We start from the raw sequence: 25,579 nt of genomic DNA, 5'->3' as shown, positions 1-25,579 counted from the left end.
ATCTTTTTTCCCGTTTTTGGTGTGTTTTTTCTTTTTAATTGAAACTACGTTTTTCGATTCGCAAACGTTAGATGATCTTTGTAATGAAATCTTCCAAACAACAATCAGTTTGCTTAACTTTTGGAGATAATAGCGCTTCGCTAATGATATGTAGCAATTGGATTTTTTCATTGAGATTATGCTATGTTGCATGGTCACTTAGTCCTGAACCAAAAAGCCTTCTACTTAAAGATGGCAATATAGAAGTGAGGTTTACGATGTAAGTAAATTGAAACATTCTCAAAAATACTTGCTTGAAAAAATCTTTTTTCATGTTTTCACGCCAACGTTAGTCAGTGCTTAATGCTACAAGCTAATATCGCACTCTATTTAGCACGGAAGAGATGTTATATTTTGTACTCACATCATACTGAAACAAGAGAATCTGTACTCAGTTACTTCGATCTTCTCTTGACTGAATTTAAGTCGATAGTGTCATATAAGTCTGTTCACCGTAGTCCTGAACTCTATTTTGCACACTAAAAAACGCATTCATTTTGAAAAAAATTATACTTTCATTATGCTGTTATTTTTGCAGTCTGTCATTCTGTTCGCCAAGAATTGGTATTGCAAGACGATTGTTCAAAGGGCAATTGTAACGGGAAGGAAGGGAGAGGCCGTACTCAACAAAGTTTTTTTATGGGAGGCTCTGCTCCGAGGTGCAAACCCTTATCCTTTCGTATGTCATTAATTTTTTTCTCAGAAAAGAGGTAACTCTTTCATCAAAGTTTCATAGGAAATAGTGATACCATAATCGAGCGTGTAAAAAAAGTGTGGGAAATCCTCTTCCAAAATATTCCTCGCACAAACTCCCCGTCTGTCTAGCCTCCTCCGGCTGAGATGGTCTTTGGCCTCATCACGCAATCTCTATTTGGTAACGGCGTGACGAGTCATGAGATCGCAGGCTTCGTAAGTCATTTTCTCTCTGTTTTTCACTTTTTTTTCACTTTCATTTTCCCTGTCTCGTTATTTTTTGAGGATCCATTTTATCGTCTGAAAAATCGGTTTTAACACTGTGATAACTTGATGTAGAAATCAGTTAATCTACTGTTAAGAGTCTCAATAATCCACTCTACTCCCCAAAGCCCCAGAAACACTTGCAATAATAAGCATTCCCTCTGTGGCCTACAGCGTTTCTATGGCTTCAAATGGAGCAAATTGACACACATCGGGAAAGGGTAAGGAATTAGTCTCGCACTTTGCTTCGATTCTGAAGTGGTTTGAATATAATCTACAACCAAAAAACTATCACTGTGTTTCGGTATTTTGTTTTGTATTATCTTAATAAGCATTCCTCGTGAAGATCTTTCGCTTTCACTGAGTTTTTACAACACCGGAAGTTACTCCTCCCTGGTGAAATTCACAGCAAAGCGACACGTCAGCTGCGTAACAATCGTGAGCACGCGCAGTTTGGAAAAATGCTATTTCAAAGATGGCGGACAAGTTGGTTGCGTTAACAGTTTTACTGGTTTTTAATAGTTTTGGACCAATAATTTCCGACAGAGTATCAGATCAAGAAGGTAAGTGACTTGAGCATCTTTTCGCAACAAATCTACTTTCCTAGAACGAGAATTGTTTGGAGAAAAATTACATTTGTTCGGCTGTGGCTCCGCGCACTGTGTACATGTGTTTCACTCAAAAATATCTTTTATAGACTTTAATTTCCACGGCAAGAAAATAACTTTGGTCAATTTGCGTAGAAAACCGAGAGAAAGATAGGAATCGTTGGCCAAGCCGTTGTTTTATTGGTTAAGGTTTTTCTGCGGACTAGACTGTCTTTGACTCGATCGAGCCGGAAAATGTTTTCCGGCGATTGATTGTTCTATAGGTAGAGGTCACCGTTTGTTAATTTGATACTTGTAAATGTTGGATTTTGTTGCGCCACGTATTATTTACCACTTGGCGTAAAATAAGCGCGTTGCTTTAATTCATACATGTACGTGTAGTTTGAAGTGATGCCAGCAATAATCGATATTTCACCAAATTTTATATCAAGCTTGCTGTTGATGAATGAAAGAAGCTCTTTACAAAAGGGATTCTCTCGTGGGAATGGACACATGCCTACCTTTGCTGCCCTGTATGTTGTAGCATGCAGTAAACATGTTCAGTTGAACCCCTGACACCTGTGAGCAGTATCACTAGTAGGTCTTCAGGGCTCGGAAAATATGTGAATTCCAGCTTTCCCTTCAGACAAGTAGCTCTTCCAGGACAAGGCATGCTAGTTTGTGTTTTCCTTTTTATGACTTGACTGGCAAACTACTGATAACCCCTTGCCTGTGACAGACAAGTGACAAGGAAAAGTTACTTGCCCGACAGGAAAATCTACCTGTCCCGGAGTGCCAGACGGCACTTTTTGTGAGCCCTGAATTGTCTTACAGCTGTGCAATTCTGTGCCATAACATGAGGTAAAGAAAGCCTTCTGGCCAAGTGGCACCTTGTTACACCTTTATACTGAAATGCAACAGCTGAGGAAAAAGTTATCAAGGAACCTGGTACAGGCCTTTCTTAGAACTTGCATTAGAGTGGCCACTGCTCTTGTTACCTACCTCACTGATCTCACTTTTCCTTGCTCAACCTGTGTTGTCAATTTTGTGTTAATTTGCTGTAATTTTGTACATGTGTGTGACAAAAAGACTGGCAGAAGTACTTTTGCTTCCTCCCGCTGCTTCATACATTCATCCTGACTTTTGTTTTAGAGGGAGGGAAGAGAGTGGATTTACATGTACATTTAAAATATGATGATCTTAAAAGGGTGCTTATCTGATGAAACTATTGTGCTGCAACAGGGAGCAAGTGAAATATTTAGTGAATAATTTATTATCAACTTTGCAGTTGATTATTTGTAATTTTTGACCACCTTTGAAAGTAAATTTAGAAAGCTGATGGTTCAAGAATAAGTAAATAATAAAATTTTAGTTAATAATAATTTGAGCCTAGATTTGACATGCAGACAGTCTGTAATTCCAAAACAATGTGCTTTCTTGAAATGCATGAATGTATGAACTTGGCTGTTTGTGCTTATAATTTACTTATTTTTCTCTTTCGCACTAATTTTACTAAAGAATGTTGCAATGTAGTACTGCATGCATTATTTTTTAAGAAATTTAATTTATAGTTTACCTTAATGTTTTCGTGATGGTACGTGTAGGAGAGTGAAAAGTGAAAAATTTAAAGCTTAGGAATTTTTAAGGAGGGGCCATGCATGTTACTATAAGTTGTCATTCATGAAAGTGAGCTGCACTGTATTGTAAGCAGCCACATGCTGATGCAACAGAGGCTGGTTGCTCTAGCATACATGTAAAACGTTTGTATTTCACTCTTGGGGTAACACTCATTCTCTAGCTGTGAGTCATTGTAAACCTTCAGTTTGAGAATCTTTTTCTACTGAAATAATATTGCAATGTCGCAAAAATAGTTAGCATAAATGTGATTGTGCATACCTTTATTATACATAGTGTCAACGAATATGAATAAAAGCCTAGCAGTCTTTGCTTAGGAGAACTTAAAAAATGGTAATTCTTAAGAATGGTTATGGTTGCTTTTGAGAGTTGTCACTTATGAGAGCTTTTAAATTATACAAAGTCTGTATAACAGTTCAAACAGCCTTTCACAATGGAAGCCTTAACTGGCCAAGAGTGGTATCATGGAGAGCTTTGACTGTACAATTACTTTCAATTTGAACAATAATAGTATTGGCAGTTAAGTAGCAAATACTTAGACCTTAAGTATCTGGAGAGAAAATGTTTGACTCCCCTGGAGCCCTTAACAAAGGTTAAGGTTATAATGTAATACAGTAGCAAGAGTTAACGTTATAGGGTATGCTTTAAAACTACACATGTAATAATTATTATTACACGTGTAGTTTTAAAGCAGATTTCACTACTGTTTTCTTGAGCTAATTTAGATCCTTGATGTTCAACATGCATGTGAATTAAAGTGCTTTCATTTCTTGTGTTTTCAGTTGTTCATGTAGATAGCGGGAAGGACAATGACTTGAGCCCGGCTTTTGAGCCGGGCTCCTATTTTCAAAATGCTGTGGAAAACAGCATTTCAACAAAAGGTATGTGGTTATTAATTATTAGTTGGATGTAACTAAAAACAGACCTTTTGTGCAATAACGAGCATAAAGATCGAAAGAAAGACCCATTGCTGTATACTTTTAATTAGTTAATTAACAGATACAGTTGTGAAGTTCCTGAAAGTTACTATCCTGTTGCAAGACTAGAGGAGAATCTGCTAGCAAGGTTGTCTTGGCTGGAGTCGGACATTTTTTCAGCAATCATTATTTTCCTAGTAGCTGGAGCTGAGTTCCACTTGCCAATTTGTTGCTTTGGTTTTGTTTCTTCTTTACTTGCACTCGTCTTCAATGGCTTTAGATATTACTGTACATAACTTAAAATACATGTAGTCATGTAATTTTATTATTACACTGTAGTTTGTAATATCTGCAGATTTAAATGGTTACAATGTAATTATGTTTGTTTTTGTAGAATTATACTCATCTGGTTGTTAGATAGCACTAAACTACATTGTACACTATTAAGAATATTTCTTGTCTTCATGTATTTCAACAGAGAAAAGTATTAAGCAAACTCAGCACCATGCTGATGTAGAAGAAGAGCAAACAGCTGACAGAAATAGTGAAGATGATTCAGAGGATAAGGTACAGGTTTTTAAATTTTTGTTAATTTTTAAGGCGGGGATTAAATAAAGCAGCCTGGATTGATGTCTACATGTACTTGTACATTCTATGATGTGCATTGTTCAAGTGAGATCCTACAGTGTAAACTGCAGTGATCATGGCTACATAGACAACAAAACCTGACCCACATTACACAATGGAAATAGAAAACTCCACATTCAGTTGTTTGGGTCAATCAGTGCTTTCTAATTAAGAGCAATACGTGTACATTCAAAGAGGGATTAAGATGCAATTCTCTGTTTTGCGCTGTGATGTGTTTCTGAAAATTGTTTAACCCTTCCTACAGAAAGTTTTGAGAATATCCAGTGACAATCATAGGTACAAATTAATGTGCTGTAGAATTTATGACTAAATACATACTTCTGGGAACTATATTTAGTTATTCAGTGCTGCAGTGTTAGCTTTGGTTCACCAAGTACAGTTAGATGGCACTAATTTGAACTAATTAAATTCCTAGTTGTTTCCAAAACAATTTTCCTTGGATTTTCCCTCTTTTTCCAGTCATCTATTATTGGCTATTTCAAACTCTGTTATTTCTAACTCCTTACAATTTCTTCAGGTGTCTGTAGGAAAGGCTTAAGGTGGCATATGTGTATATTTATATAGGAAAGCCCAACTCTAAAAATGAAAGCTGTTCTTCTTGGGCTGCAAATGGGGGGTCATGCTTCCAGACAGTCCTAACAAACAATGTGGGAAACTGGGAATGAGAATTTCTTCAGCTTCATAATCATGTGCTCACTCTTCGTGAACAGCGTAATTGAGAGCTTGTGTGCAAAAAGGGTGTATACAGCATTTTGGGCCGATTTTTATTTTTTGCAGGATCGAGCTAATTTTTGGCAGACTGACTTGTTTTGACATGAAAAGCATCATTGCATAATTGTTTTTTTTTTATTTCCACTTCGTTTTCGAGAAATAACGTATGCAAAAAACTCAGTTTTCCAAGGGTATCTTTTGGAGATCTTTTGTTGAGCGAAAAACAAAAGAAACCTTTGTTTTGCTAAACGATGAAGTCACCGAAGCGTGGTATTTGCCGCTAGTTTTATTATTCATATAATTACACAATTCTCTTACTGTTGCTTCGTTAGCACAAGTGGATAAGGCGCTGACCGGGCCGCATCTGAGTTTGTTTTCTCATGACACCAGTTCGATACGAGGTCGGTCAATTTTTTTTTCCGGTCTATTTCTCTACTTCTTTCAAAAATCAAAACATCTATTTAAAAAAAATTGTGTTGCTGAAGCTGCTAAATGTAACTGTTTAAGTTTGCGTTGTGTCGAAATCCACCTTTGAAGGATTCGCTCTAAAAGATGCCGCTCGGAAAACTGAGTTTTTTGCATACATTATTTCTCGAAAACAAAGCACAAATCAACAAAAACAATTACGCGACGATGCTTTTTATGTCAAAACAAGTCAGTCTGCCAAAAATTAGCTCAATCCTGCAAAAAATAAAAATCGGCCCAAAATGCTATATATGCCCTTTTTGCACGAAAGCCTTCAATTTATAGAATGTTGTGTTTTGCGAGGTAAGCTTTGGAAAGAATCATGCCTTATATACTCATGCCTTATATACTCATCTCACATACAAAGATGTTGAGCATTTTCAGAACAGGTCAGCCCACGAATTCTATAGCTTGAAAGCTAGGGAAAGCTCATGCGAGCGCTCACACAAATGAGCCATAAATACTATAATAAACAACAAGCTATGATGCTAAGACAAAACCTCAGATGTGGAAAAACCCCCGAATCTTTGTGAACAGAACTTCAAAGGTCAAGCAAACAACATGCAATTGGATAAAGAGGATACTCAATGAGGCATCTTGAATATAGTAAATATCTTAAGAAACTTAGTAACTTTTAAATATCCTTTAAAAGAGTACAGTAGATATAATTGCATTATTTTTTGCAGGCCCCGTCTTCAGAAACATCAGAAAGCAAGGGAAGTCCGGGATTTTTTTCACAAGTGTTTTCTGGGTTAGCTGCGCCTCTTTATGAAGAGGACGAACAGGATTTTCTGTCAGAAGATAGAGAACCTGAAAATCCATCTGTAGAAGATGAGTTGGGAGATGATGATCCAGAGGATGCAATTTATGAAACAAGCAATGGTGAAGACAATAAGCCTAATTTTGCACCCCCTCGATTTGAAAAGTCAGTTACAGAGAATGTAAATTCTGCACGAACTGCAGAGGAAGAAACCTATTTTGGTGGTGCTACTGAGAGTGACGCTGATCAAGAAAAAGGGGAGGACCAACCATTGCCCAATGCTATTAAGGAGGGTAATGTTTCAGTGTCTCTGCCATATTCATCCACCTTAGATTTGGCAAATGCCGAAAATAAAAACCCTGAACTTCCAGATGCACATACTGGTGAACCAGATGTAGAAATTGACAGCAGACTGGAGGAGGGATCAAAAGACCTTGATAGGGTGCAGTCTGAGCAAGACTCAGCAGTAAATACAAAGTATGAATCCTCAGTTAAACAAACTGACGATAAAGAAATTGAGAGCCACCAGGAGAAAGAACAATCAAACAGTAAAAAGATGCAGTTTGAGGAAGATTTAATTGTGAATTCAGTAAATGCTGAGGAATCAAAAACCGAACCTTCGGTTAAAGAAAACCCTGCCGAGAAGGAGGCAGAAATTGACAGTGCTGGTGTTAACAGAGGAAAGCAAGACCCTGAGCAGGAGGAGCCAAGGAGTGCAGACAGCTCAGGAGGGACGCCGTTTGATAAGAAACAGCCTCACTATGAGGACGGTGCAAAAGAGCTGTCAGATGAAGACTTGGAGCATCTGCGAGTTAAAAGCAAACCTCAAGAACAAGTTCCATCAGATGTACTGCAGAAGGAAGTACAAGATCTCAAAAAAAATAAAAAAGAGGAGGCAGGGGAACAAGAAGCCAAAGAAAGAATGGAAGAGCAGGCAAGGAAATTCAGCCTAGAGAAGGCAAAAAGGGATGCACAGGAGAAGAAGAAAGTATTGGAAGAGCAGTCGAGAAATCTGAGGTTGGAGAATGAAAAAAGAGATGCGGAAGAGAAGAAGAAAGCAATTGAAGAGCAGACAAGAAAGCTCATGTTGGAGAAAGAAAAAAGGATTTCAGAAGAGAAGAAGAAAGCAATTGCAGCGCAGGCAAGGAAAGTCAGGCTGGAGAAAGCAAAAAAGGCTGCAGAAGAAGAGAAAAAACGGAAAGAGGAGGAAGCGAGACAACTGAGACTTGAGTCACTGAAAAAGCAACGGCAACAGATAGAAGAAACTGAGAAGATGGAGATGGAAAGGTTGCGTAGGGAGGAGGAGAAAGAAATTTCTTTGAAAAAACTAAGTGGTGCTGAAAGAAAAGAGGAAGAGGTTGATGACAAGGTGCCAGGGGACGAAGGGATAGATCAGGAAAAAGAAAACCCAACTCAGGAGAAGGGAAAAACTAGCGAAGACGGCGAAGATGAGGAACATATGAAAATCAAAGGTGCCTTTGACCAAAAGATGGCTGAGGAAGAAGCTGCATTGAAAAGGAGACTGGAAATGTTAAATGAGGAGAGAAGGAATTTTGAAAAGATGGCTGAGGAATATCGAGTCAGCAAAAAAGAAAGACAACAAAAAGAACAGGAGGAAAAAATGTCTACCAAGCATAGTGCTGAAAGTGAACTCAGCAAGGCAGCAACAGCTGTTTCACCATCTTCTAAGCAAGTCAAAACTTCGCAAGATCAAGGTTGGTACATAAAGAATGTTGAACAAGGTTTTAAGAGACCACTGCCGGCTAAAAAACCAGCTACATTGATTTGTGAGCCGCATACAATGTACTTTTCATGATTCGAACACATGCAGAAGTTCTAAAGAGTAATTTAGGGAAAACACAGTTTTTTTGGAACGTGATTGAACCTTGACCCTCCTTGTAGTGAGAGTGGGGGCAAGGTGTCAGGGTGTGGTGTACGTTTTCAGTTACACTAGCACTGTAGGGTAAAAATTGGAACAATTCTAGGAATTCTATTCTTGATGTTTTGACCTTTTCCTAAATTGATTTTTTTAGGAATTATCTGTGCATCTATTGATTGACCATTAGGAATTTGTTATTGATGCATGGTCTTTAAAACTTAGCTGAAATCCTGTACATGGAATTTTAAGCTCAGTATTACAAGGTTGATAATGGAAGAGCCCAATGCTTTCAGTATCATATGAAGTGGGTGGTGCCACCTACTTCAAATTCCACTCTTGTGCAACTTTTGTCAGAGAGCAACAGACAGGCTCATGACAACGTCCTAAAGTTACAGGGCCAAATTTTGAAAACTGGGTACATTATACAGTAGATGGTTATTTGTAACAGAATACTCACCGGAACTTTGGCAGGTGCTGGGTCATATTGAAAGTACTGAGAGCTATAAAAATATTGACAAGGCCAACCATACAAAGTGACAGATATCTAAGTATTTTGCTTCATTACACCACTTTACAAGGCTTTAAAGCAGAAAGTGCTGAACATTCTGAATGTTTTCTGTATGCTGACTGAATTGTAGATTACAGTGTACATTTTCAACGCTGTTAAGTGACCAGTGTGGTAAAGTTGCTTATCCCCCCCCCCCCCCCGTCCCCCACCCTTGCACCAAAGCATAGTTGATTCCATGTATCTCTAGCTAAACAACTGTTAGACATTCACAATCAAAAAGACGTGGATGGCAAATGATTTGTGAGGCTAACATGTCACATGCAAGTACTTGTTTCAAATAGTGGACTCAAGGAAAAATGTGTTGTAAATTATATACCTATCGATGTTCATTTTTTTTATCACATGAATATTAAAGTCATCTATTGTAACAGTTGTTATCATCATTCCAAACAGCAGCTAGGCAAACAGTGAATACTTCTGCTACAACTACCACTGCACCAGCTGTGGATGAAGAGTTGGCAGCAAAAGAAGTAAACACTAAGACGGAAGCCACACTTGTCAAGTCTTTGCAGGCAATGCCAACAAAAGTCAAAGAACCAGTTGGTAGCCGCACGAAACGAACAACAGCAACAGAGACAGCTTCATCAACAACTGCACTGAATAAGGAGGGCTTGAGCTCTGTGGATGTAAAACCTAGTGAAGCAACTGATCATGGTATGGAAAAGGAGCATGTGGATGACAGCAAAGAGGATCATAAGGTCCCTTCAGATAAAGCTGCATGCACTGAAGGTTAGAATGGGCAGCCTCTTATTTGTAATTGATAATTTTGGTCTTAAAGAAAGAACTTGCGACTACATCTAGTGCATGTAGTTGCAGGAATGGGAGCCAAGAAAGGATAATCCATTAGGATAATTTATTTGATGTGTCATATACAAGCTAATGTTTTAATACACAATGTCTGATTTATTTGATTTAAGGGTCCGACAATAGTGTACATTAACTAATTAAAAGTAAAATTTTAGCAGTCCAATGTTTGATGTTTCTACCTTTTTACAGTGTGACTACTCCTTGACCAAGGCCACTTACATGTACATACTGTAGGCAAATTCTTTGCAAATTGACTACTGGCATTTTAAAAGTTTTAAGACAGTTACTGATCATTGAAGTGACCACAAATCTGTTGCCTTTGTAATTTACCTGTAGGTTGATTTCATCAATTATTTGTGGGAAAACTATGGTTAACCTCCACAGTTTTTATTCCTTAAATTTGTAGAAAATTTTGTCGGGCGGCCTTGGTTAGAGTGGTTGCACTGTAATATTTTGTCTGAAGTTTTTTGGCAAATCTTTTAGAAAATTAATACAAATGAGTTAATCCTGCTGACCATCATGAGGAACAAGGCACAACAGTTTTCTAATTATTTCAGCATACAGTACTTACTGCTCAATATTTATTTTTTTTAAGACAAACACTTACATTGTATAATTACTTTTGCAGGCTTTTGTCAAGCAAAACCAAATGTGATATCACTAGCCTCACGGTTCCAAAAAGTAGAAGACAGTTTAATGTCAAAGGTTGTCTTGGGCGAAACTCAGTTCAATAACATCAAAGAGAATAATGACTCCCAAGTGAATGAGACCCTCAGTGGATATGCTACCTTCATGAGGGCATTCCGTAACTTCCATGAAAAGTCTGTGCTTTTTGTCTTCTCCTATTGGCCTGTGGCAAGGAATACGACCAGAGACTTGTTGGCTTATATTGGATTAGATGGGGTAAGCTACCTTTCAGTACTGTAGGAGATTCAGTGACCGGCTAATAATTAGCTAATTGTCTTGGTTTGAGCTCTGGCTAAGGTCATCATGTGCACCCTTTGGGCAAGACATGTTACTCTCATAGCAGGTGTTTGCAGAATTAATGCTGAGGGGAGGGGGATAACCTCAGTAATAGACCGGCATCCCATCCACTGGGTAGAGGAAATATTTCTAGTCCCGTATTACAGAAACTGTCGAGGATAATCTTTGGTGATATGGACCACCTGGCCAGGTGCGGACTTTGCCTTGCATGCATCTTTCAATATTGATTCCTGTTGAATTGCTTTAATCCACAGTCGCATGTAACTGATCTTGTGGTTATACCCATGTTGTTACATGTATGCCATTGTGTTGCTGGTGTGAACCAGTTTCAGAGGAAAACAAAACTTGGCAGTCATGTATACAGGAAAAAATGTGGTGAAATGATTTTGGCATGCATTTTTTGTGCAAAATTAAATTGTTGCTGTTATTTTGTCTTCAGATGTTTGAGCAGTTGTGCAATGATCTTGCTGATGTCCATCCCGCTGTTCTGTTTATAACATTCCTGTTTGGTACTCTGGGATTTCTTTATTTCTTCTGGTCACTTACTGTAAGTACATGTATCAATGTTCTAATTAACAATTGAAATCAAATGTGGTTTAGCATGGTCTGTACTCTTATCGACAATGATACATGTCATCACAGTGGTCAAAATGTTGTGGACTCATGAGGTGCAGTCAAGGCAGTCCACGACAAATTTTGACTGCTGTGATGATGCGTATCATTGTTGACAAGAGTATAGACCACGCTAAACCAAATTTCGATTTTTTTTTTACCACAATATCAACGTCAAAGAAAATGTTTTTTTCAGAGCTCGAGCTGAAAAAGGCATTACGTGACACACTGGACTCTTATCAACAATGGCAAATTAGCCAATCAGATTGCAAAATTAGTAGCAATTGTGGTAGAATTGTACTTTGAAACCATATTTTACATTCACATTGCATTCATGCCCCAGGGTAGTAACCATGTTGTTTTTTGACAGTTAAAAAAAATATGTATATTTATTTCTAGTAATTTATCTCCTTGTTGGCGTTATTTTCAGTTTGGGAGGATGCGACACGGTGCACAGGGACCTAATCCTCATGGTAAGTGTTAATTCTCCTTACTATAATTGTAATACATTGACAAGCAGACAGGTGATGAGAAGAAAGAAAATCATTAAGCTTAGACAGTAAAGTCTCAGACCTAATGCTAACAAGGAAAAAGGAATGTATATCATGGACATTGGCCAAGCTCGTTGGGTCAAGATGGCTGGATATTGGCCAAGTTCTTTTTTTTGTTTTTTTGTTCTTGTGCGTGTTTACGGATCAAGACAGAGTCAAGGTCCATAAACACGCAAAAAAGAATGAGGCCAATATCAGGACTGCGATCTTGAACAAACAAGCTTGGTCAATAAAGTATTTACTATGTAGGGAAAAAAGAACACTATTTTCTTGCAGGACACAGTAGACACCTGTAATGCTGAGTGGGCAAGATAGTGCCATCTTATCTGCTCTGGTAGCCAATAACAGGGCAGGATTCAGATCATCTTGCCCGCTCAGGGAGCTAGCTATATAATAACTTAGACTGCTAAAGTCAGTTGGCGCAAATCTTGAAAATAAACCATTGAATGCCATTACACTGTCAAGGTTGTTTCACACAGTCAAAGAGCATGTCACACAAGTCAAGGATAAATCCCAGGACAATGAATCCCTTTTGTAGTGAACCCCTGGGACATTACATGTATAACATGGGGATGATTTCCTGGTAGCACTAGCATGACGAAACTGGTTGTAGCTCGGATACATGAACTACAGCTCTGTGATTTATTCCACAGTTGTTGTTGTTCATCTTTTCATTTGCTCTTGTGCAATTGCTTACAAACTGCATTCACAGGGACCAATTGAAAGCTTAGTTGCTGCAACGAGATTTTCTTTTCTGATTAAAATAGTGTTAAGTGTTTTACTTTCAGTCGTTGACCATGCATGCATATGTCCATTTATTTTGAACCCTTTAGATGTCCTGAGGAGTTATGAAGCAAGGGTTCGCATCTTAGAAGAGGAAGTTAAATCAATGGAGGCAGACAAACTTAAGACTGATATGGAGAGAAATACTGCTTACAAAGAGGTATTGTATCTAAGCTGCTTTGAACAGAACGTGGCCTCATGTATAGTATTTTTTGCCATGCCATGCAATAGAAAGTACAGTACAGCCAATCAGAATACAGAAAGGCTGTTATAACTTATTTATCAGTTTGAACAAGCAAGTAAAAGTCATGAAAGAAACCTTGGTAGGAATAACTATGTCTTGTTGTTCATCCAGACAGACAAATTGTTGAAAACAGGTACCAGGGAAAACGTGTGGCTAATCTAGAATTGAATTACTGACAGAGATGTTTTACTCTGCTACTGTAATTTTTTTAGAAACAGATTTCTGATGAACAGTTAAAAAGCGCCAGTGAGATGGTTCTAAAACTCACAAAGGGAGAGGAAAAACTCAAGGTTAGTGACCAACATAATAATTAATATTAATATTTTGTTGTTGTTCTTGTTGCTGTAATGGTCTTCTCATTCTATTGGCCACGCGTGTTTTCAATTCTCTTATAGTAATAGTAATATTTAATTTTGTGTGTTTATAATTCTCCTACTATAGCTTTTTACACTGTTTTAGGAGTAACTTGTTAAAGATTAAAGATTAATGAGAGGCCAGAGGGTCTAGATGACCAGTGGTATAGAGATCGGAACAAGAGAAAATAACATATTAAATATATCATTGTTGACTCATGTGCTGAGGTGGATTATTATTTCCATCTCACAAAATGATCATGACACTGAAAACTGTCGAACTGTCAATTTTTTGTCATTGCAGAAAGAAAAACAAGACCTTCAAGTGTTAGTGAAAGAAATGGAAGATAATTGTCAAAAATTGACAACTGAATCCAAGGAAAAGAGTGAGGAAATTGCAAGATGTGAGAACACGGTGAGCATTTTCCACAAACTGTAACTTCATGTTATGAAATAATGTTTTGCATTTCATATTTAATACATATAACATTTAATTTCTCTTATTAACAGATTTTGGACTTAAGAGCTAAGATTGAGGCTAAAGAGGGTGAAATTCAAAAGGTAAGGAATCCAAAATAATCATTGCTCCTTAGCAGGACATGTGTCCTTTCAATTCCCTACTTTGGCCAGCGATTTTACAACATTGGTTGGTCACGCATACTTTAGCATTGTAGAGTTCTAGAAAATATCCATACTCCCCCAACAAAAGGGATTGGAATGGATATTTTCTGGTACTACACAAAATATTGTATGTAAGCTACGTACACAAATAAACTGATGACTCAATCTGTTATCATACATGAAGTAATGAGAATGTTTGCACAAGAAATGCATTATGGTGCATTTTCAAAGCACATTTCATGTATCAGATTTCAAGCAGATTTTTTGTGAACTTTTTTTTTGTATAACAAGTAAAAAAGCTAAAGCCTTTTTGGTGTTTGGACATAACGTCCGACCATAATGTAAAATTAACTGGACAGTTACCAAAATTTGGTTGGACGATGTCCTATGACTGACTGTTTAATATTTCAAATATTGCGAGTAGTGTATGTACGTTAGTTTGTTGTTTGTTACCTTTTATTTTCCAAGAATATTTTCTCATGTAATTTTTTCGGTCACCCTCAGTTGAATGATGACCTCCTAAGACAACAGCTCGAAAAGGAGACCCGTGAAAAGCACATTGAGCAACTTGATGAGAAAATTCAACAAGCAGACATGGAAAACGAGAAGGTAGGGGAACAGCATAAATAATGAGCTCTTTCAATTGTGTCTTGACCAAAGGTGTTTTTGCAGGTTATCCAATATTTACAAAGTTTGAGCCTCCTTTGTGCAATTGTTCTTTTGTTTGCCACTATTCTGACTGGCATAATAACCCTGCAATGGGCTAGCACTGTTAACACTCAAGGAGAGAGTAGAAATACTGATATTTTAGTAACTGGCTGATGGGTTGCAACTGTAGGCTTGAATTTTTAAATTCTTTTGAATATTTTGAATTTGTAGGCGTTTTTTTGTACAATAAGTAATGTCCATAAAGTGTAGAGTTACATGTACATAGCCCCTTAGAGGGTGTGGAAGTTAACTTCACTCATGTTTGCATTTTCCTTTTGGGACAGCTTGAACATTTGCTGACAGAGACAAAAGAAAAGTAAGTTATACATAACTGTAACAACTATTTATTATAATAAAAGAATTTGATTTTAAAAAAGGTAAAGTAGGTAGTTTATTAAAACTCTCTGGTAGTCTCAGGGGTGTGGAAAACATCCTTTTCTTCTTGAGTTGACTAACTCAGACGTGAAATTCACTTAATTGCAGGAAGCAAAACTTACAAGTTGAATTTGACGATCAGTTGCTGCGTTTGACCGAGCTTCAACAACAATATGAGTTCAGATGTAATGAGGTTGAGGTATGTGCAGTATCTGTATGTACTAACTCATTTGTTGCATTTGTTGCATTTGTTGATATTAAGTCAGTGATATTTTTATCAACGTTAACCTTGAATCATTTACGTGCAGTAATAATTATTGGACACTTTACATAACTAAGATGTTGAGCTCATAGGACCCTGGGGCCGATTCAGGAGTTTAGAGAAGGGAGTTCGAGTGGAACACCAGCGGCGTTCCCCTGGAGGGGGCCCGGAGGGGGGGGGGCTTCATCCCCCAGAAAACTGTTAAATTTGAGGTCCTTGGAAATGGCATTCCCGATATTGTCTTTTTAGTAATAATTTAGTGTTGTTTTCAGGTGTTGAAAGATTGTCTGAAGCAAATCAAATTACACGGAGAGGGAGAGGAAGAACCCGGTGAGTACTGACTCAAATTCTCATTTAAACAAATCCTTTAAATGTCGTTAGATTGTGGAATTATTTCTGTGTGCAATGGTTCATCTGCATTGAATATAGATTGTCGCCCCCCCCCCCCCCCTGTTTTTTTAAAAGTTGTGATACAGTGTTTTTGCTTTTTATTTGAACAGATGAGGATGAAATGGCGGGAAGATTGCAGAACTTAATGAATGTTGATGAAGTGAGGAAAATTTTATCTTAATACACTCTACCAGTTGAGAAGTGACTTATCAGAGAACGCTAAACAGAACATGTTCACGTTCCATGCCGTATCTGTTCTGTTCCCATGACTCCCGTCTCCACAACCATTCTGTGAGCGGTCGCAACCTGTTTGGTGGCTTCTAAGCGAGACTTTTAGACTCTTTATAAGTTAGAGCGTATTCTTATAAACAACTTTGAACATATGTATTTTGTATTCAGTTTTATGTACATGTACGTGTGTATATGCTGTAATTTTACAAAACAATTCTCTCAAAAATATCGCAATTGTGCCAACCCTGGTATTGACAATACAAATTGAAACATCTGAACGAACTCTCTTTGATATGATGACTCTCCAGTAAATGTATCAGTATGGTTGCAGCTCTGTTGTGGATTGAATTCTACAGGAGAAAAAACTGTCTGCTTTGCGTTCCAGATTACGACGGAAAATAAGAAATTGCAAGAGAAGGTCACAGAACTGGAAACAGAGGCTGAGGAGCTCAGAAGGATCAGAAAGATGTTAGAAAGTAAGTAATATACTAGCCCAGAACATGGGTCATCTTCCAACTTTGCCAGTGTAAACTTAACTTTCACGTTTTACAAATGTAACTTGCCCGTGTAATGGCAGTCTGGAGTGATGCTTGCATGAAAAATATTACAACAGAACTTTCACTTTTTACCCCAGCAAACACTGTAAGTTAAACGGAATTGAATGTGTTGAAGAGGGTTGCAAGATCGTCGAACAAAACCTGAATTATTTTTGCTTGCAGATGACAATGTGGAGAAGACAGAGAGATTGGAACAAGCTGAAAGCAAAGCCAGTCAAGCCATGCTGACACAGCGAGAGAAAGAAATTGAACTTGAAGCCTTGCAGAAGTATTTCAAATCAACTGAAGTGGAATTACACAGGTTGGTGACTTTATCTTGTCTAGTGCAGTATGTAGTGGAGAAATCAGAGATAAATTCTTAGATGCATTTGAAAAAGTAGAACGGGAAGAATATAAACGTATCTGCTCAACTACATGTACTTTTGTCTCCGATTGTCTATTCTGTTGTCAATAGAGCACTTTTCAATATGGTGTCGTAAAACCAACCCCAAAGTAGTCACTCAGGTCAATCACAAAGAACGTTCATAGACAATCCAGTGAGCCAATCAAAACTCGACACACATACAGGCAGACGGCACGAAGCACTGGAAAACGTCTCCGAGCGCGTCACGATTGGTTTGGGTTTTACCTCTGATTGGATGACAAAGTGGAGCGATGTTTTTGAGCCAATCGCTTAAAACAGCAATGCAAAGCCTATGCAAATCGGAATTACTTTCGACACTCACTTGAAAACGTCTCTTGCTAACATAACCAAACTTATAACTGCACAGTAAGACCAAGTTGTGAGCCATTGACAGTAGTTGGCCATATGAAATTACACATGACAAAGTGAAAAAACAAGAACGAGGACAAGTGCAAAGTAGTTGTCATTAAGGCAAGAGGCTTAGCATTAATACATGTAATCAGTTCAAATGCTGACCATAGCTACATTTGTTAATGGTAAAGTTTGCTGTCGCTGTTCTACAAGAAATATATTTTTAGTGTATAAGTGTATGCTCTTCTAGGAAAATAACTGCTGAGGAGTCATCCCGTATTTCTATCGAGAACCAACTACAATCCGAACAAGCTAAAGCGTCGACTGCTGTGGTGGATGCCGATAAATACAGGTAATTGCTCTTCTGCTGTTTGTCATGTTAATCATTTATTCTTTTACTCGAGGATACTGGAAAAGTTTGTGAAGTGCGCAATTAAATGATCCTTTCACGGTGATCACATCTAAATTCTCTTTGCAGTACATTGTTAACCTAGCAGGTGGTAGGAATTGTGACAATTATCAACCGGGATACATATTGTTTTGTTAGTGGCTAAGTAAGATGTGACTTGATTCCAGTTACTATACCAGACAGTATGAAGCGACTGGGGGTATTGTTCCTCCTGGACGGGTTGCTAGTCCATCAAAAGTACCCCACCTCCCCCCAGGCATTTTTCTGTTTGCCTAAACATTCTTTTATCTCTTGCTTTAGGTTTCAGTCCACTAATAATTACGTCTCCATGCTCCCCTCTCCGTACATATATTTATTACTTATAATTCCAAGAGAAAAAAGTTTAAGTTGCAGTCACTACTTACTGCAAGTATTATTCTAAGCCTAAGACTACAAATAGAAAATGTTCTTTTTTTATTGTTTTTTAGGCAGCTATATTTAGATATCAAAAAGCAAATTGAGGAAATCGATGAGAGCAAGAAGGAGCAGGTTAGTGTAACGTTTCATTTTATCTTTGTAATTATTTGAAATGAATGTTCCCCTCATGAGATTACTGGCGAAGAGAATTGGCCCATGCAAGGTCGAATTAAGCTCACTTGTCCAGACACTGTGTTCAACAATGGTGCTGAAAGGTGTAGTTTTCTTTTGGCGGATGTTCCATGGATTTAAGGAAGTAACAGGTGTCTGCAAAGACGGTGGCTGTGGATAAACGATTTGGGTTTTTTTGGCAGTAAGAAAATCATCTCAGTTTGTGATAACTGCTCCACCCTCCCTCCTCATTTGTTGTAATCTAAAACATCATTTCTTTCATTCTTTCCAGTTATCGAATATGGAGAAAAAGGCTCATCAAAACTGGGTAGGTTGCGAACGTTTGCATGACTGATTATAGGTTACCGTCATACGAGAATCTGCGAAGAGAAGTATAAAGTCTGAGCTTGGAATGTTTGTTTTAATTGTTTTTCTTTTGCTTCCGTATTTCAGCTCGACTACAGAGCTGCAGTGAGAGAACTGGATGGCTTGAAAGACGAGAACGAAATTTTGAGAAGGAAGTGAGTTATTAATAATTTATTTTAGACACTAACATATGTTGGACCTTAGTCTTGTACTTCTGACAATATGAAGAAAAGCTCCCAGACTGCGAAGCAGCCTCAGCGTCTCTCCCCAGTCCCTCGCGGAATTTCTCTTCATGTCTTAGATGCTTTATGAGAGCAGTTTTCCCCCAAAGTACTTTGTAATATAAAACTCTCTTGTTCTCGAAACAGGTCTCAAATAACTGTTAACCTCTGTTAGCTATCTGAGCATCAGTCAATTTTATTTTATTCTCTTACGCTAATTCGTCAGTTCTCTGTCTATTGACTGTCGTTTAGTAACGTGGGTGCTGTTGGTTTAGTCAGCAACAATCAGTCAATAGCCTTATGTGGGTGCTGGAGTTCATTATTATCCTACCCCTGTACAGTGTTTCTTTCCACAGATAAGGACTGAGACTACCTGGGTTACTTCTTGTAGTTCATTTTATATTAAAGATGTGCTAATGTTCCAGTAAAAATAAACCAACAAGATTATCTGTTTGATTTTGTAGGCTTTATGATCTAGAAGTGAGAGGAAGCCGTCCAAGTTCTTCGGCAAGTAGTCAACTTAATCATGGTAAGTTCGTGGTTTTCTTGGCTTGAATTCGCGTGTTATAACACACAGACGCAATGTCCCAGCTAACCAGAGGAAAAAAACAACAACAACAACACAAAGCTTTTTGTATCTCCCAGTAACAATTATCTGCGATTCTCTGATAGTGTAGCACTAGTGAATTTCTTGACGTGTCTCTTATCGGTTCTTACCGGTCAGCGGTACTTAATTAACTTGTATCGGTCAGCGTTACTTCGCCGTTGTCATGCTTGGGACGCGCGTCGTCTCTGTATCTTGGTCTTCTTTGTCTTCTCATGTGACAGATTTGTTCGATGATGAGAAAGACAGAATGACAATGATGAGAGACAATCTGTTTTTTACGGGCAGATTGAAACGCTAACTATAAGCAGATTAAAACGGTAAATTCGTTTCTCGCACATCACTGGTCGCCGACCACTCTAGCTTGAGTATTAAACACAATACCTCTGCAAGCACAAACCGCACCAAATGCTTTAGGTGTTGCCGTAACAGATATTTTTATGTGATTTACCGGTAACGATTTAATGAATTCACAGCTCGAGAGAGAGGGAGAATGCTATAGGAAAATGAGTATGGCGCTGTTTGAAGCTTAGATTATTTGAAATCTTTATAATGGCTTCACCTCTTTGTGACCTATTGTGGCAGACTAAACTGTCGGCTGATAATGAAATCAATAATTGTTGCCTGTCCTTTTTTATAGTTGATGGACGTGATTCTCCTTCGCGACGAAGGTAAGCATATTTTTCCTGGTAAATAAGCTGCTCACTGCATAAATTCCAGCATTAATATGGCGTCAAAAATATTTGCACCGCAGCAATTATTCTTGGTTTTCATGTGACGTAGTCATATTCCAAAATTAGAAATTATCCTTCCTTCTGAGGTTTTAGTTTCATCAGATAAAAGACCCTGTAGGAACGTGACGTTTGACAATGTTTTAGCTCGACAGAGTTCTTCTTTTTGTAACAGAGCACTCCAAGCTTTTGCGTTGCGTGACATGAAAATGCCGGCCAGAAAAGATTGTCGCGCAGGTCAAAAGACGAGTTATCGCTTTAGTTTTTGTTAAATAAACGGTGCTTGCACTAGAAGAAGCATTTATTTCAATGTGTCAATAGCAAAACTCAATGACGGATGTTTTTGTTATTTTACGGTCGCCATGTTTGTGCCCCTCCGAAGGGCACAAACATGGCGTCTCCATACAAAGCTCTGTAAATTTGGATGACACGCTTCTGCGAATAACGGGCGAATGAAAAACAGCAGAAACCTGATTCTTGGCGAGGTTGTTTATATAGCAATCATCTATCATATTCCAGATTCTTGAATTTATTTATTGAATGGTTACGATTTTTAGTTTTGATCACATGACTGGTGAAAACCGAGAATAGCAATAGTCCCCAATGCAGACAGTCTTTGGGTTTGTCACGCGTTCTTCCCCCACGTGCCGGAAGAAAGATTGCGTGACGAGCCCACAGTGCGTCTGCGTACAAGGCTACAAAAAGCTGTGGGATTTAGTATTTTTGTCATATACAACTTTCTGGCATGCAGTGTTCAGAAAACGTTGTAATTGTGCGGGTAGACCCTCTAAACAGTAACTTTGACTGCAGAAAACAATTCTAGGAGAATTGTTAACCGATAAATCAATCTCGAGTAGGTTTTTCCTGTTTACCGGTGTATTTTACTTTGTAATTCAAATAAATGACGCAGAAATATCACAGTTAACTGCCAAATTTGTTTAACTTTTAAAAACGTTTAGCCAACGCTCTTTACTCCACGGAACTCAAATGTAGTGGAAGTTTCAGTCGAGGAGTTTTGGTGCTTCTCGGTCTCTATGCTATTTCGTTATTCTGTTGACAAGCTGTGTTTTTCAAGAAGCTGAGTTTTGGTGCTTCTCGGTCTCTATGCTTTTCGTTATTGTGTTGACAAGCTTGTTTTTCAATCTACAGCCCTATGTCTGGTCTTCCGGGTCATGGTAGTCCTGTGCCATTCACTGCCCCTCCTATGATGGGTAAGTTTGTACTGCTTATTGATTATTAACGCCTCCCCTCCCCCTCCGGCATCACTGATAATTGCCTGTACTTACTTACCGACCCCCCAGTAGAGTATTTCCACATGGCGTCACGGCACCCATGTTGGTGTCCCAACACAATGAAACAGCGTCCATGTTGGTGTACCAAACCAATCCTGTGGGTGGGAATTCTTTTGTTTCAATAAATTTGCGTGGCTGCTGGCCACATGAGTGAAAAAGCTCTATACTGATTTTTCACACCACCTGACTCCTTCATCATTGTGTTCTCTTTTTTCCGCTTTACCTATTTCGTCCATTATTTTCCCTCTCTTCTCGTTATTACTGATTGCATTTCCTCCATAATCCAATTCTCTTCACCAGTGACTTCCCATCTCAGTTGTTAGCCTTTCCTCCACCCCACCCTACCCCTTACCACTGCTAGCTATGCACAGGTGTAACTGAACGTTTTCACTGGTTTCCAGGTCCTCCGCCTCCTCCTCCTCCATCTTCTATGTTTCCTGGCCAGCGGAGACCTCATCCTGGAGACATGCTGGGTATGACGCCACCTCGACCACCTTTTCCGTCACCAGGCCCCGCAAGCAGAGGTCATGCTACACCACCTCCGATGACCAATGCAGCCACTGCTCAGGTATGTTCGCTGTGAATGCTTGGTTAGTGTTTATCTCCTCACTTCTCGATATCTATTTAGTAGAAGAGATTCACACATGATGTGTTCAAAGCAGTTATGCTCATTGAAAGATTCATGGCGAGCTCAAACTTAACTTTTCGGCCGTCTATGTTTTTCTTCCATGTGTTCACAATCATTGCAGGGAAATGTCCTTTGAAATCAAGGTCTCGTTCAGTTTTGAAGAAAACAAGCGAATTTTTCGAACATTTAGTGTGCTATATAATAAAATTCTTTACACTTGGTGAAAAGAAAGTACAGTGTAAGCTTGGAATCGTTGAAGAATTTTATTAGAGATGGATCTTAGTAGAAATTACGGCGCTCTGTGAATAAGGGAAAATACTTCTCATTTGTATTTCCGAGAGTCGCGTCGTAACTTACACTTGACACTGGAGAAACACGCCTTTTCCCGTGTCGCAAGTCTTTACTTGCAGTTTAAGACAAGCGTAAATTTTTCGCAGTCTCCATATGTTGCACTTTCTCGGTTTTTTTTTTTTTTTTTTTTTTTTTTTTGTCCGTTCGACAATTCTTTGACGTAGATTCTGGATCCTAAAAATCGCAAGTGCAGCCTTTTTGCATTCCTGATTAAAAATAAGCGGTTGCGTCAGATATGAATTTCTTGCAAAGACGTGAAGAATCGCAAGATTTGATTTTGAACTCCTGCCAAACTAATCCTTCCTTTTGTTTTCAGTCTTCGAAAACAGACGATCGTTCTGATTCATTTGTGCAAGACAGCAAGGATGGAGCACCTCCTCCTCCTCCACCCATGTCAGGGTATGGGCCTCCACCACTCCGTCCTATGATGAGAATGCCTATGTTTCCACCTAGACCGATGATGCCTCCACCGCCAGGTGGACCTCGTAAGTAACGACTGTACTGGGTTGTAAACAGTGACTATAATGCATACTGCTTTGACTTCCCGGTTGACATGCCAGTTTTTCTGAGAATGACTGTTTCAGAACAGAAGTCTAGTGTCTCTGATAGGTTACTCTATGTCTACGAGAATTATCTCATACCACTAGCGAGCGAATCAGACTGAATGTTTAAAGGGCGTGGTACATTGAAATGTCCCTAGAAGTTTGAACCCAATGAATTAAGTATTTTCTGTGTGAGGCTGGTTCAAAAAAGTCAATGTTTTACCAACATTGTCAGGTCATTGGCGCTTTTGCCACCTTGTTGCAGTTGTTGAAAGCTAACAACTCCCTCTTTATTTCACGCAAAGAGCTATACCTTTGGCCAATTGACAAGTTTTAATAGGATTTAATTTAAAACGTTCGGAGTCAATTCGTCTGTAGTGTGATGTCCTTTCTACCCAAAGTAACCCTTAACATCAAAAAATATTCGCCCATCAACTTCTGCCCGGTATTCTTATTTTTGCGCGCGAGCAACACCCATTACAAGAGACTACACAAATTTCTTTTGAGTACTACTATTATTTATGTTATTTCTCAATAAATTGAATGTCAAACGTCTTTCGCATCTCGGAAGCTTTTGTTACTCGTTGCTTGACAAGTAACATAACCAATCTAATACGTCATGTAACACCCACTTTCCTTTTCTCTCCCCAGTTCCTCGCATGTTCTTGCCTCGACCTGGTGGACCTATGCCGCCGCCTCCTCCGCAAGGCCCCAGGCCCCAAGCGAGTTCTACACCCAACCGTTCATGATATTAATTGTTGGTTTTATGGTCGCCTCATCGCAATTAAGTCTAGATCGTTCAATTGTCTCGTGTTTATTTGCAGTGCTCACCAATGTGGAACAATAAATAATATTTCTTAGAGCACTCGAACAAATGATCTCTGATGGAATCAGAGACGACAAGGTCTTGGAAAAAAAAGAAAAACAATATTTAATTAATTTGTGAAAGTTTTACTTTTTCCGAGGTGCAGGATCTCAGAAACGAATAATTCGGGATCCGAAAACAAATGACAAATAAAGTGTTTTATCGTTTAAATTGCCTGTTCTTTGCGTTATGGGTGCGTCATGTCTCGGTCAACAAGAAACTCGGCTACGAAACTTGGCTAATTATTCGCTCAATTGTTCTTCACTTAGTTCAATTACTACAGTAAAAATCCGGGTATAAGGACCCAATAATTTTTTCAAGTTAGCCTCCATAGGTTCTTAGTTAAATGGTGTTTACTGTGAAATTAGACTGCGTAGGTTCTCAATCAGGTCCTTAATTGTTGAAGAAAAACAACTTTTACTCATGGGTGAGGCCTTTATATTGAATTATTCACAGTACTGTATTGTGGTCTCATATCACTGCCACTGTTCTGGCTAGTTTTTCTTACCTTTGTTTGTATCGCATGTGATGTACTGTAGTCTAGTTTTGAGATAGCCCCCGCCTCTAATAAAGCCCCTTGCTATCAAATAGATGAAACAAATAAATCAATGAGGTAACTTCAAGTTCGAGCGGTTTTCACTCTATTGTTGCTGAAGTGATTCGCATTTACTTTGGTTTTGCATTACCTCACTACGCCATTAACTTGATAAAAACTTGCGTCACTTTATCACGCAATAAGAACTACAGACACTCGGAGTTCGAAATAGCGGGGTTCCCTGAGTCAGGGAAAACGAGAAATAGTCTAAAATAACGGGAGTTCAAAATGGCTGATAGAAATTGACTGAAGGGCAAATCCAAGGAAAATGGTTTGTGAGTACGTGATAACGGGAATTCGAAATAAGCTAGTTGGAATTAGCGGGGACCAACTGTAAAACCAAAACCAGTCGTAACTCTCGCGTGTATTCCCGCGCTTCGCGTCAGCTACATAGTTGCTTGGTTGTAATTTCACGAAAGGTGTACAGATCTGTACAGTAAAACCCCGCCTTACGACCACCTCGTTAATACGGCCACTTCATTCTGGCCCGAAAAAAGCTCAGTCGGTCATTTCCTTATTGAAAGGGTCCGTTCAATACGGCCAGATTTTGTGGCCCGTTGATGACCGAATGAACGGGGTTCCAACGTGATTTAATCCTTAGTTATTGATAGCTGGGCAAGGTGTTTGATTTTACTACAATTTAGAATTAAAACTGCTTCTTGTACGATAGCACTTTTGGGAAGGAGTTCGAGATTAATCGATGCCGAAAACAAGCAGAAAACCCGAGTTACAGTTTTTAAAATTTGATATTGAAGTCAGTACAGGATCAGGTTACTCGTACTTCAAACAACTGTTATACTTGTTTAGCTTTATTTCGCATCAAAGCGCAACTGTCTTGAAGCAGCGCACAAAAATGACGCGCACTGTCTAATAATAGAAAGCATGACGCGTAAACTGACCAGTAAGATGCTAAATAGAACCTGCTGACAGCCAATCAGACCCCAGTATTTCGATGCAGCCATGCAAATTTATTGGAACAAAAGGAAAGAGTTCAACTCCCACAGAATTGG

The 25,579-nt window shown here is 38.7% G+C and overlaps 1 protein-coding gene across 2 annotated transcripts; it reads left to right on the top strand.

Moving 5' to 3' along the window:
* The first annotated feature begins 1,429 nt into the window (after window positions 1-1,429).
* Window positions 1,430-24,145, top strand: LOC110050818 (uncharacterized). Of its 2 annotated transcripts, none has more exons than XM_089290909.1 (29): window positions 1,430-1,559; window positions 4,001-4,099; window positions 4,614-4,702; window positions 6,646-8,434; window positions 9,563-9,895; window positions 10,602-10,876; window positions 11,397-11,504; window positions 12,000-12,042; window positions 12,954-13,063; window positions 13,360-13,437; window positions 13,805-13,915; window positions 14,011-14,061; window positions 14,626-14,730; window positions 15,114-15,145; window positions 15,313-15,403; window positions 15,739-15,796; window positions 15,967-16,016; window positions 16,473-16,563; window positions 16,807-16,945; window positions 17,649-17,750; window positions 18,275-18,335; window positions 18,667-18,702; window positions 18,828-18,895; window positions 19,426-19,490; window positions 20,206-20,236; window positions 21,446-21,507; window positions 21,990-22,156; window positions 22,884-23,052; window positions 23,761-24,145. In XM_089290909.1, the coding sequence occupies exons 1-29, from the start codon at window positions 1,472-1,474 to the stop codon at window positions 23,856-23,858; spliced, it is 4,599 nt and encodes a 1,532-aa protein (XP_089147035.1). In that variant the 5' UTR covers window positions 1,430-1,471; the 3' UTR covers window positions 23,859-24,145. The 2 variants fall into 2 exon arrangements, with proteins under 2 accessions (XP_089147035.1, XP_089147034.1); XM_089290908.1 differs by having other exon boundaries at window positions 9,560-9,895.
* Window positions 24,146-25,579: the final 1,434 nt, after the last annotated feature.

The sequence above is a fragment of the Orbicella faveolata genome, unplaced genomic scaffold, assembly GCF_042242905.1.
Source record: "Orbicella faveolata isolate gen_17 unplaced genomic scaffold, um_ofav_v1 contig_24, whole genome shotgun sequence".
NCBI classification, from domain to species: Eukaryota; Metazoa; Cnidaria; class Anthozoa; order Scleractinia; family Merulinidae; genus Orbicella; species Orbicella faveolata.
This window is presented reverse-complemented; position numbering and strand designations above follow the sequence as displayed.

Bases quoted from the DNA above. Each gene is read 5' to 3' on its own strand.
- LOC110050818 (XM_089290908.1), top strand. From the start codon at position 1,472: ATGGCGGACAAGTTGGTTGCGTTAACAGTTTTACTGGTTTTTAATAGT. The intron at 10,877-11,396 runs GTAAGCTACCTT...TTTTGTCTTCAG, and splicing joins CTTATATTGGATTAGATGGG to ATGTTTGAGCAGTTGTGCAA. The intron at 19,491-20,205 runs GTAAGTTCGTGG...CCTTTTTTATAG, and splicing joins AAGTAGTCAACTTAATCATG to TTGATGGACGTGATTCTCCT.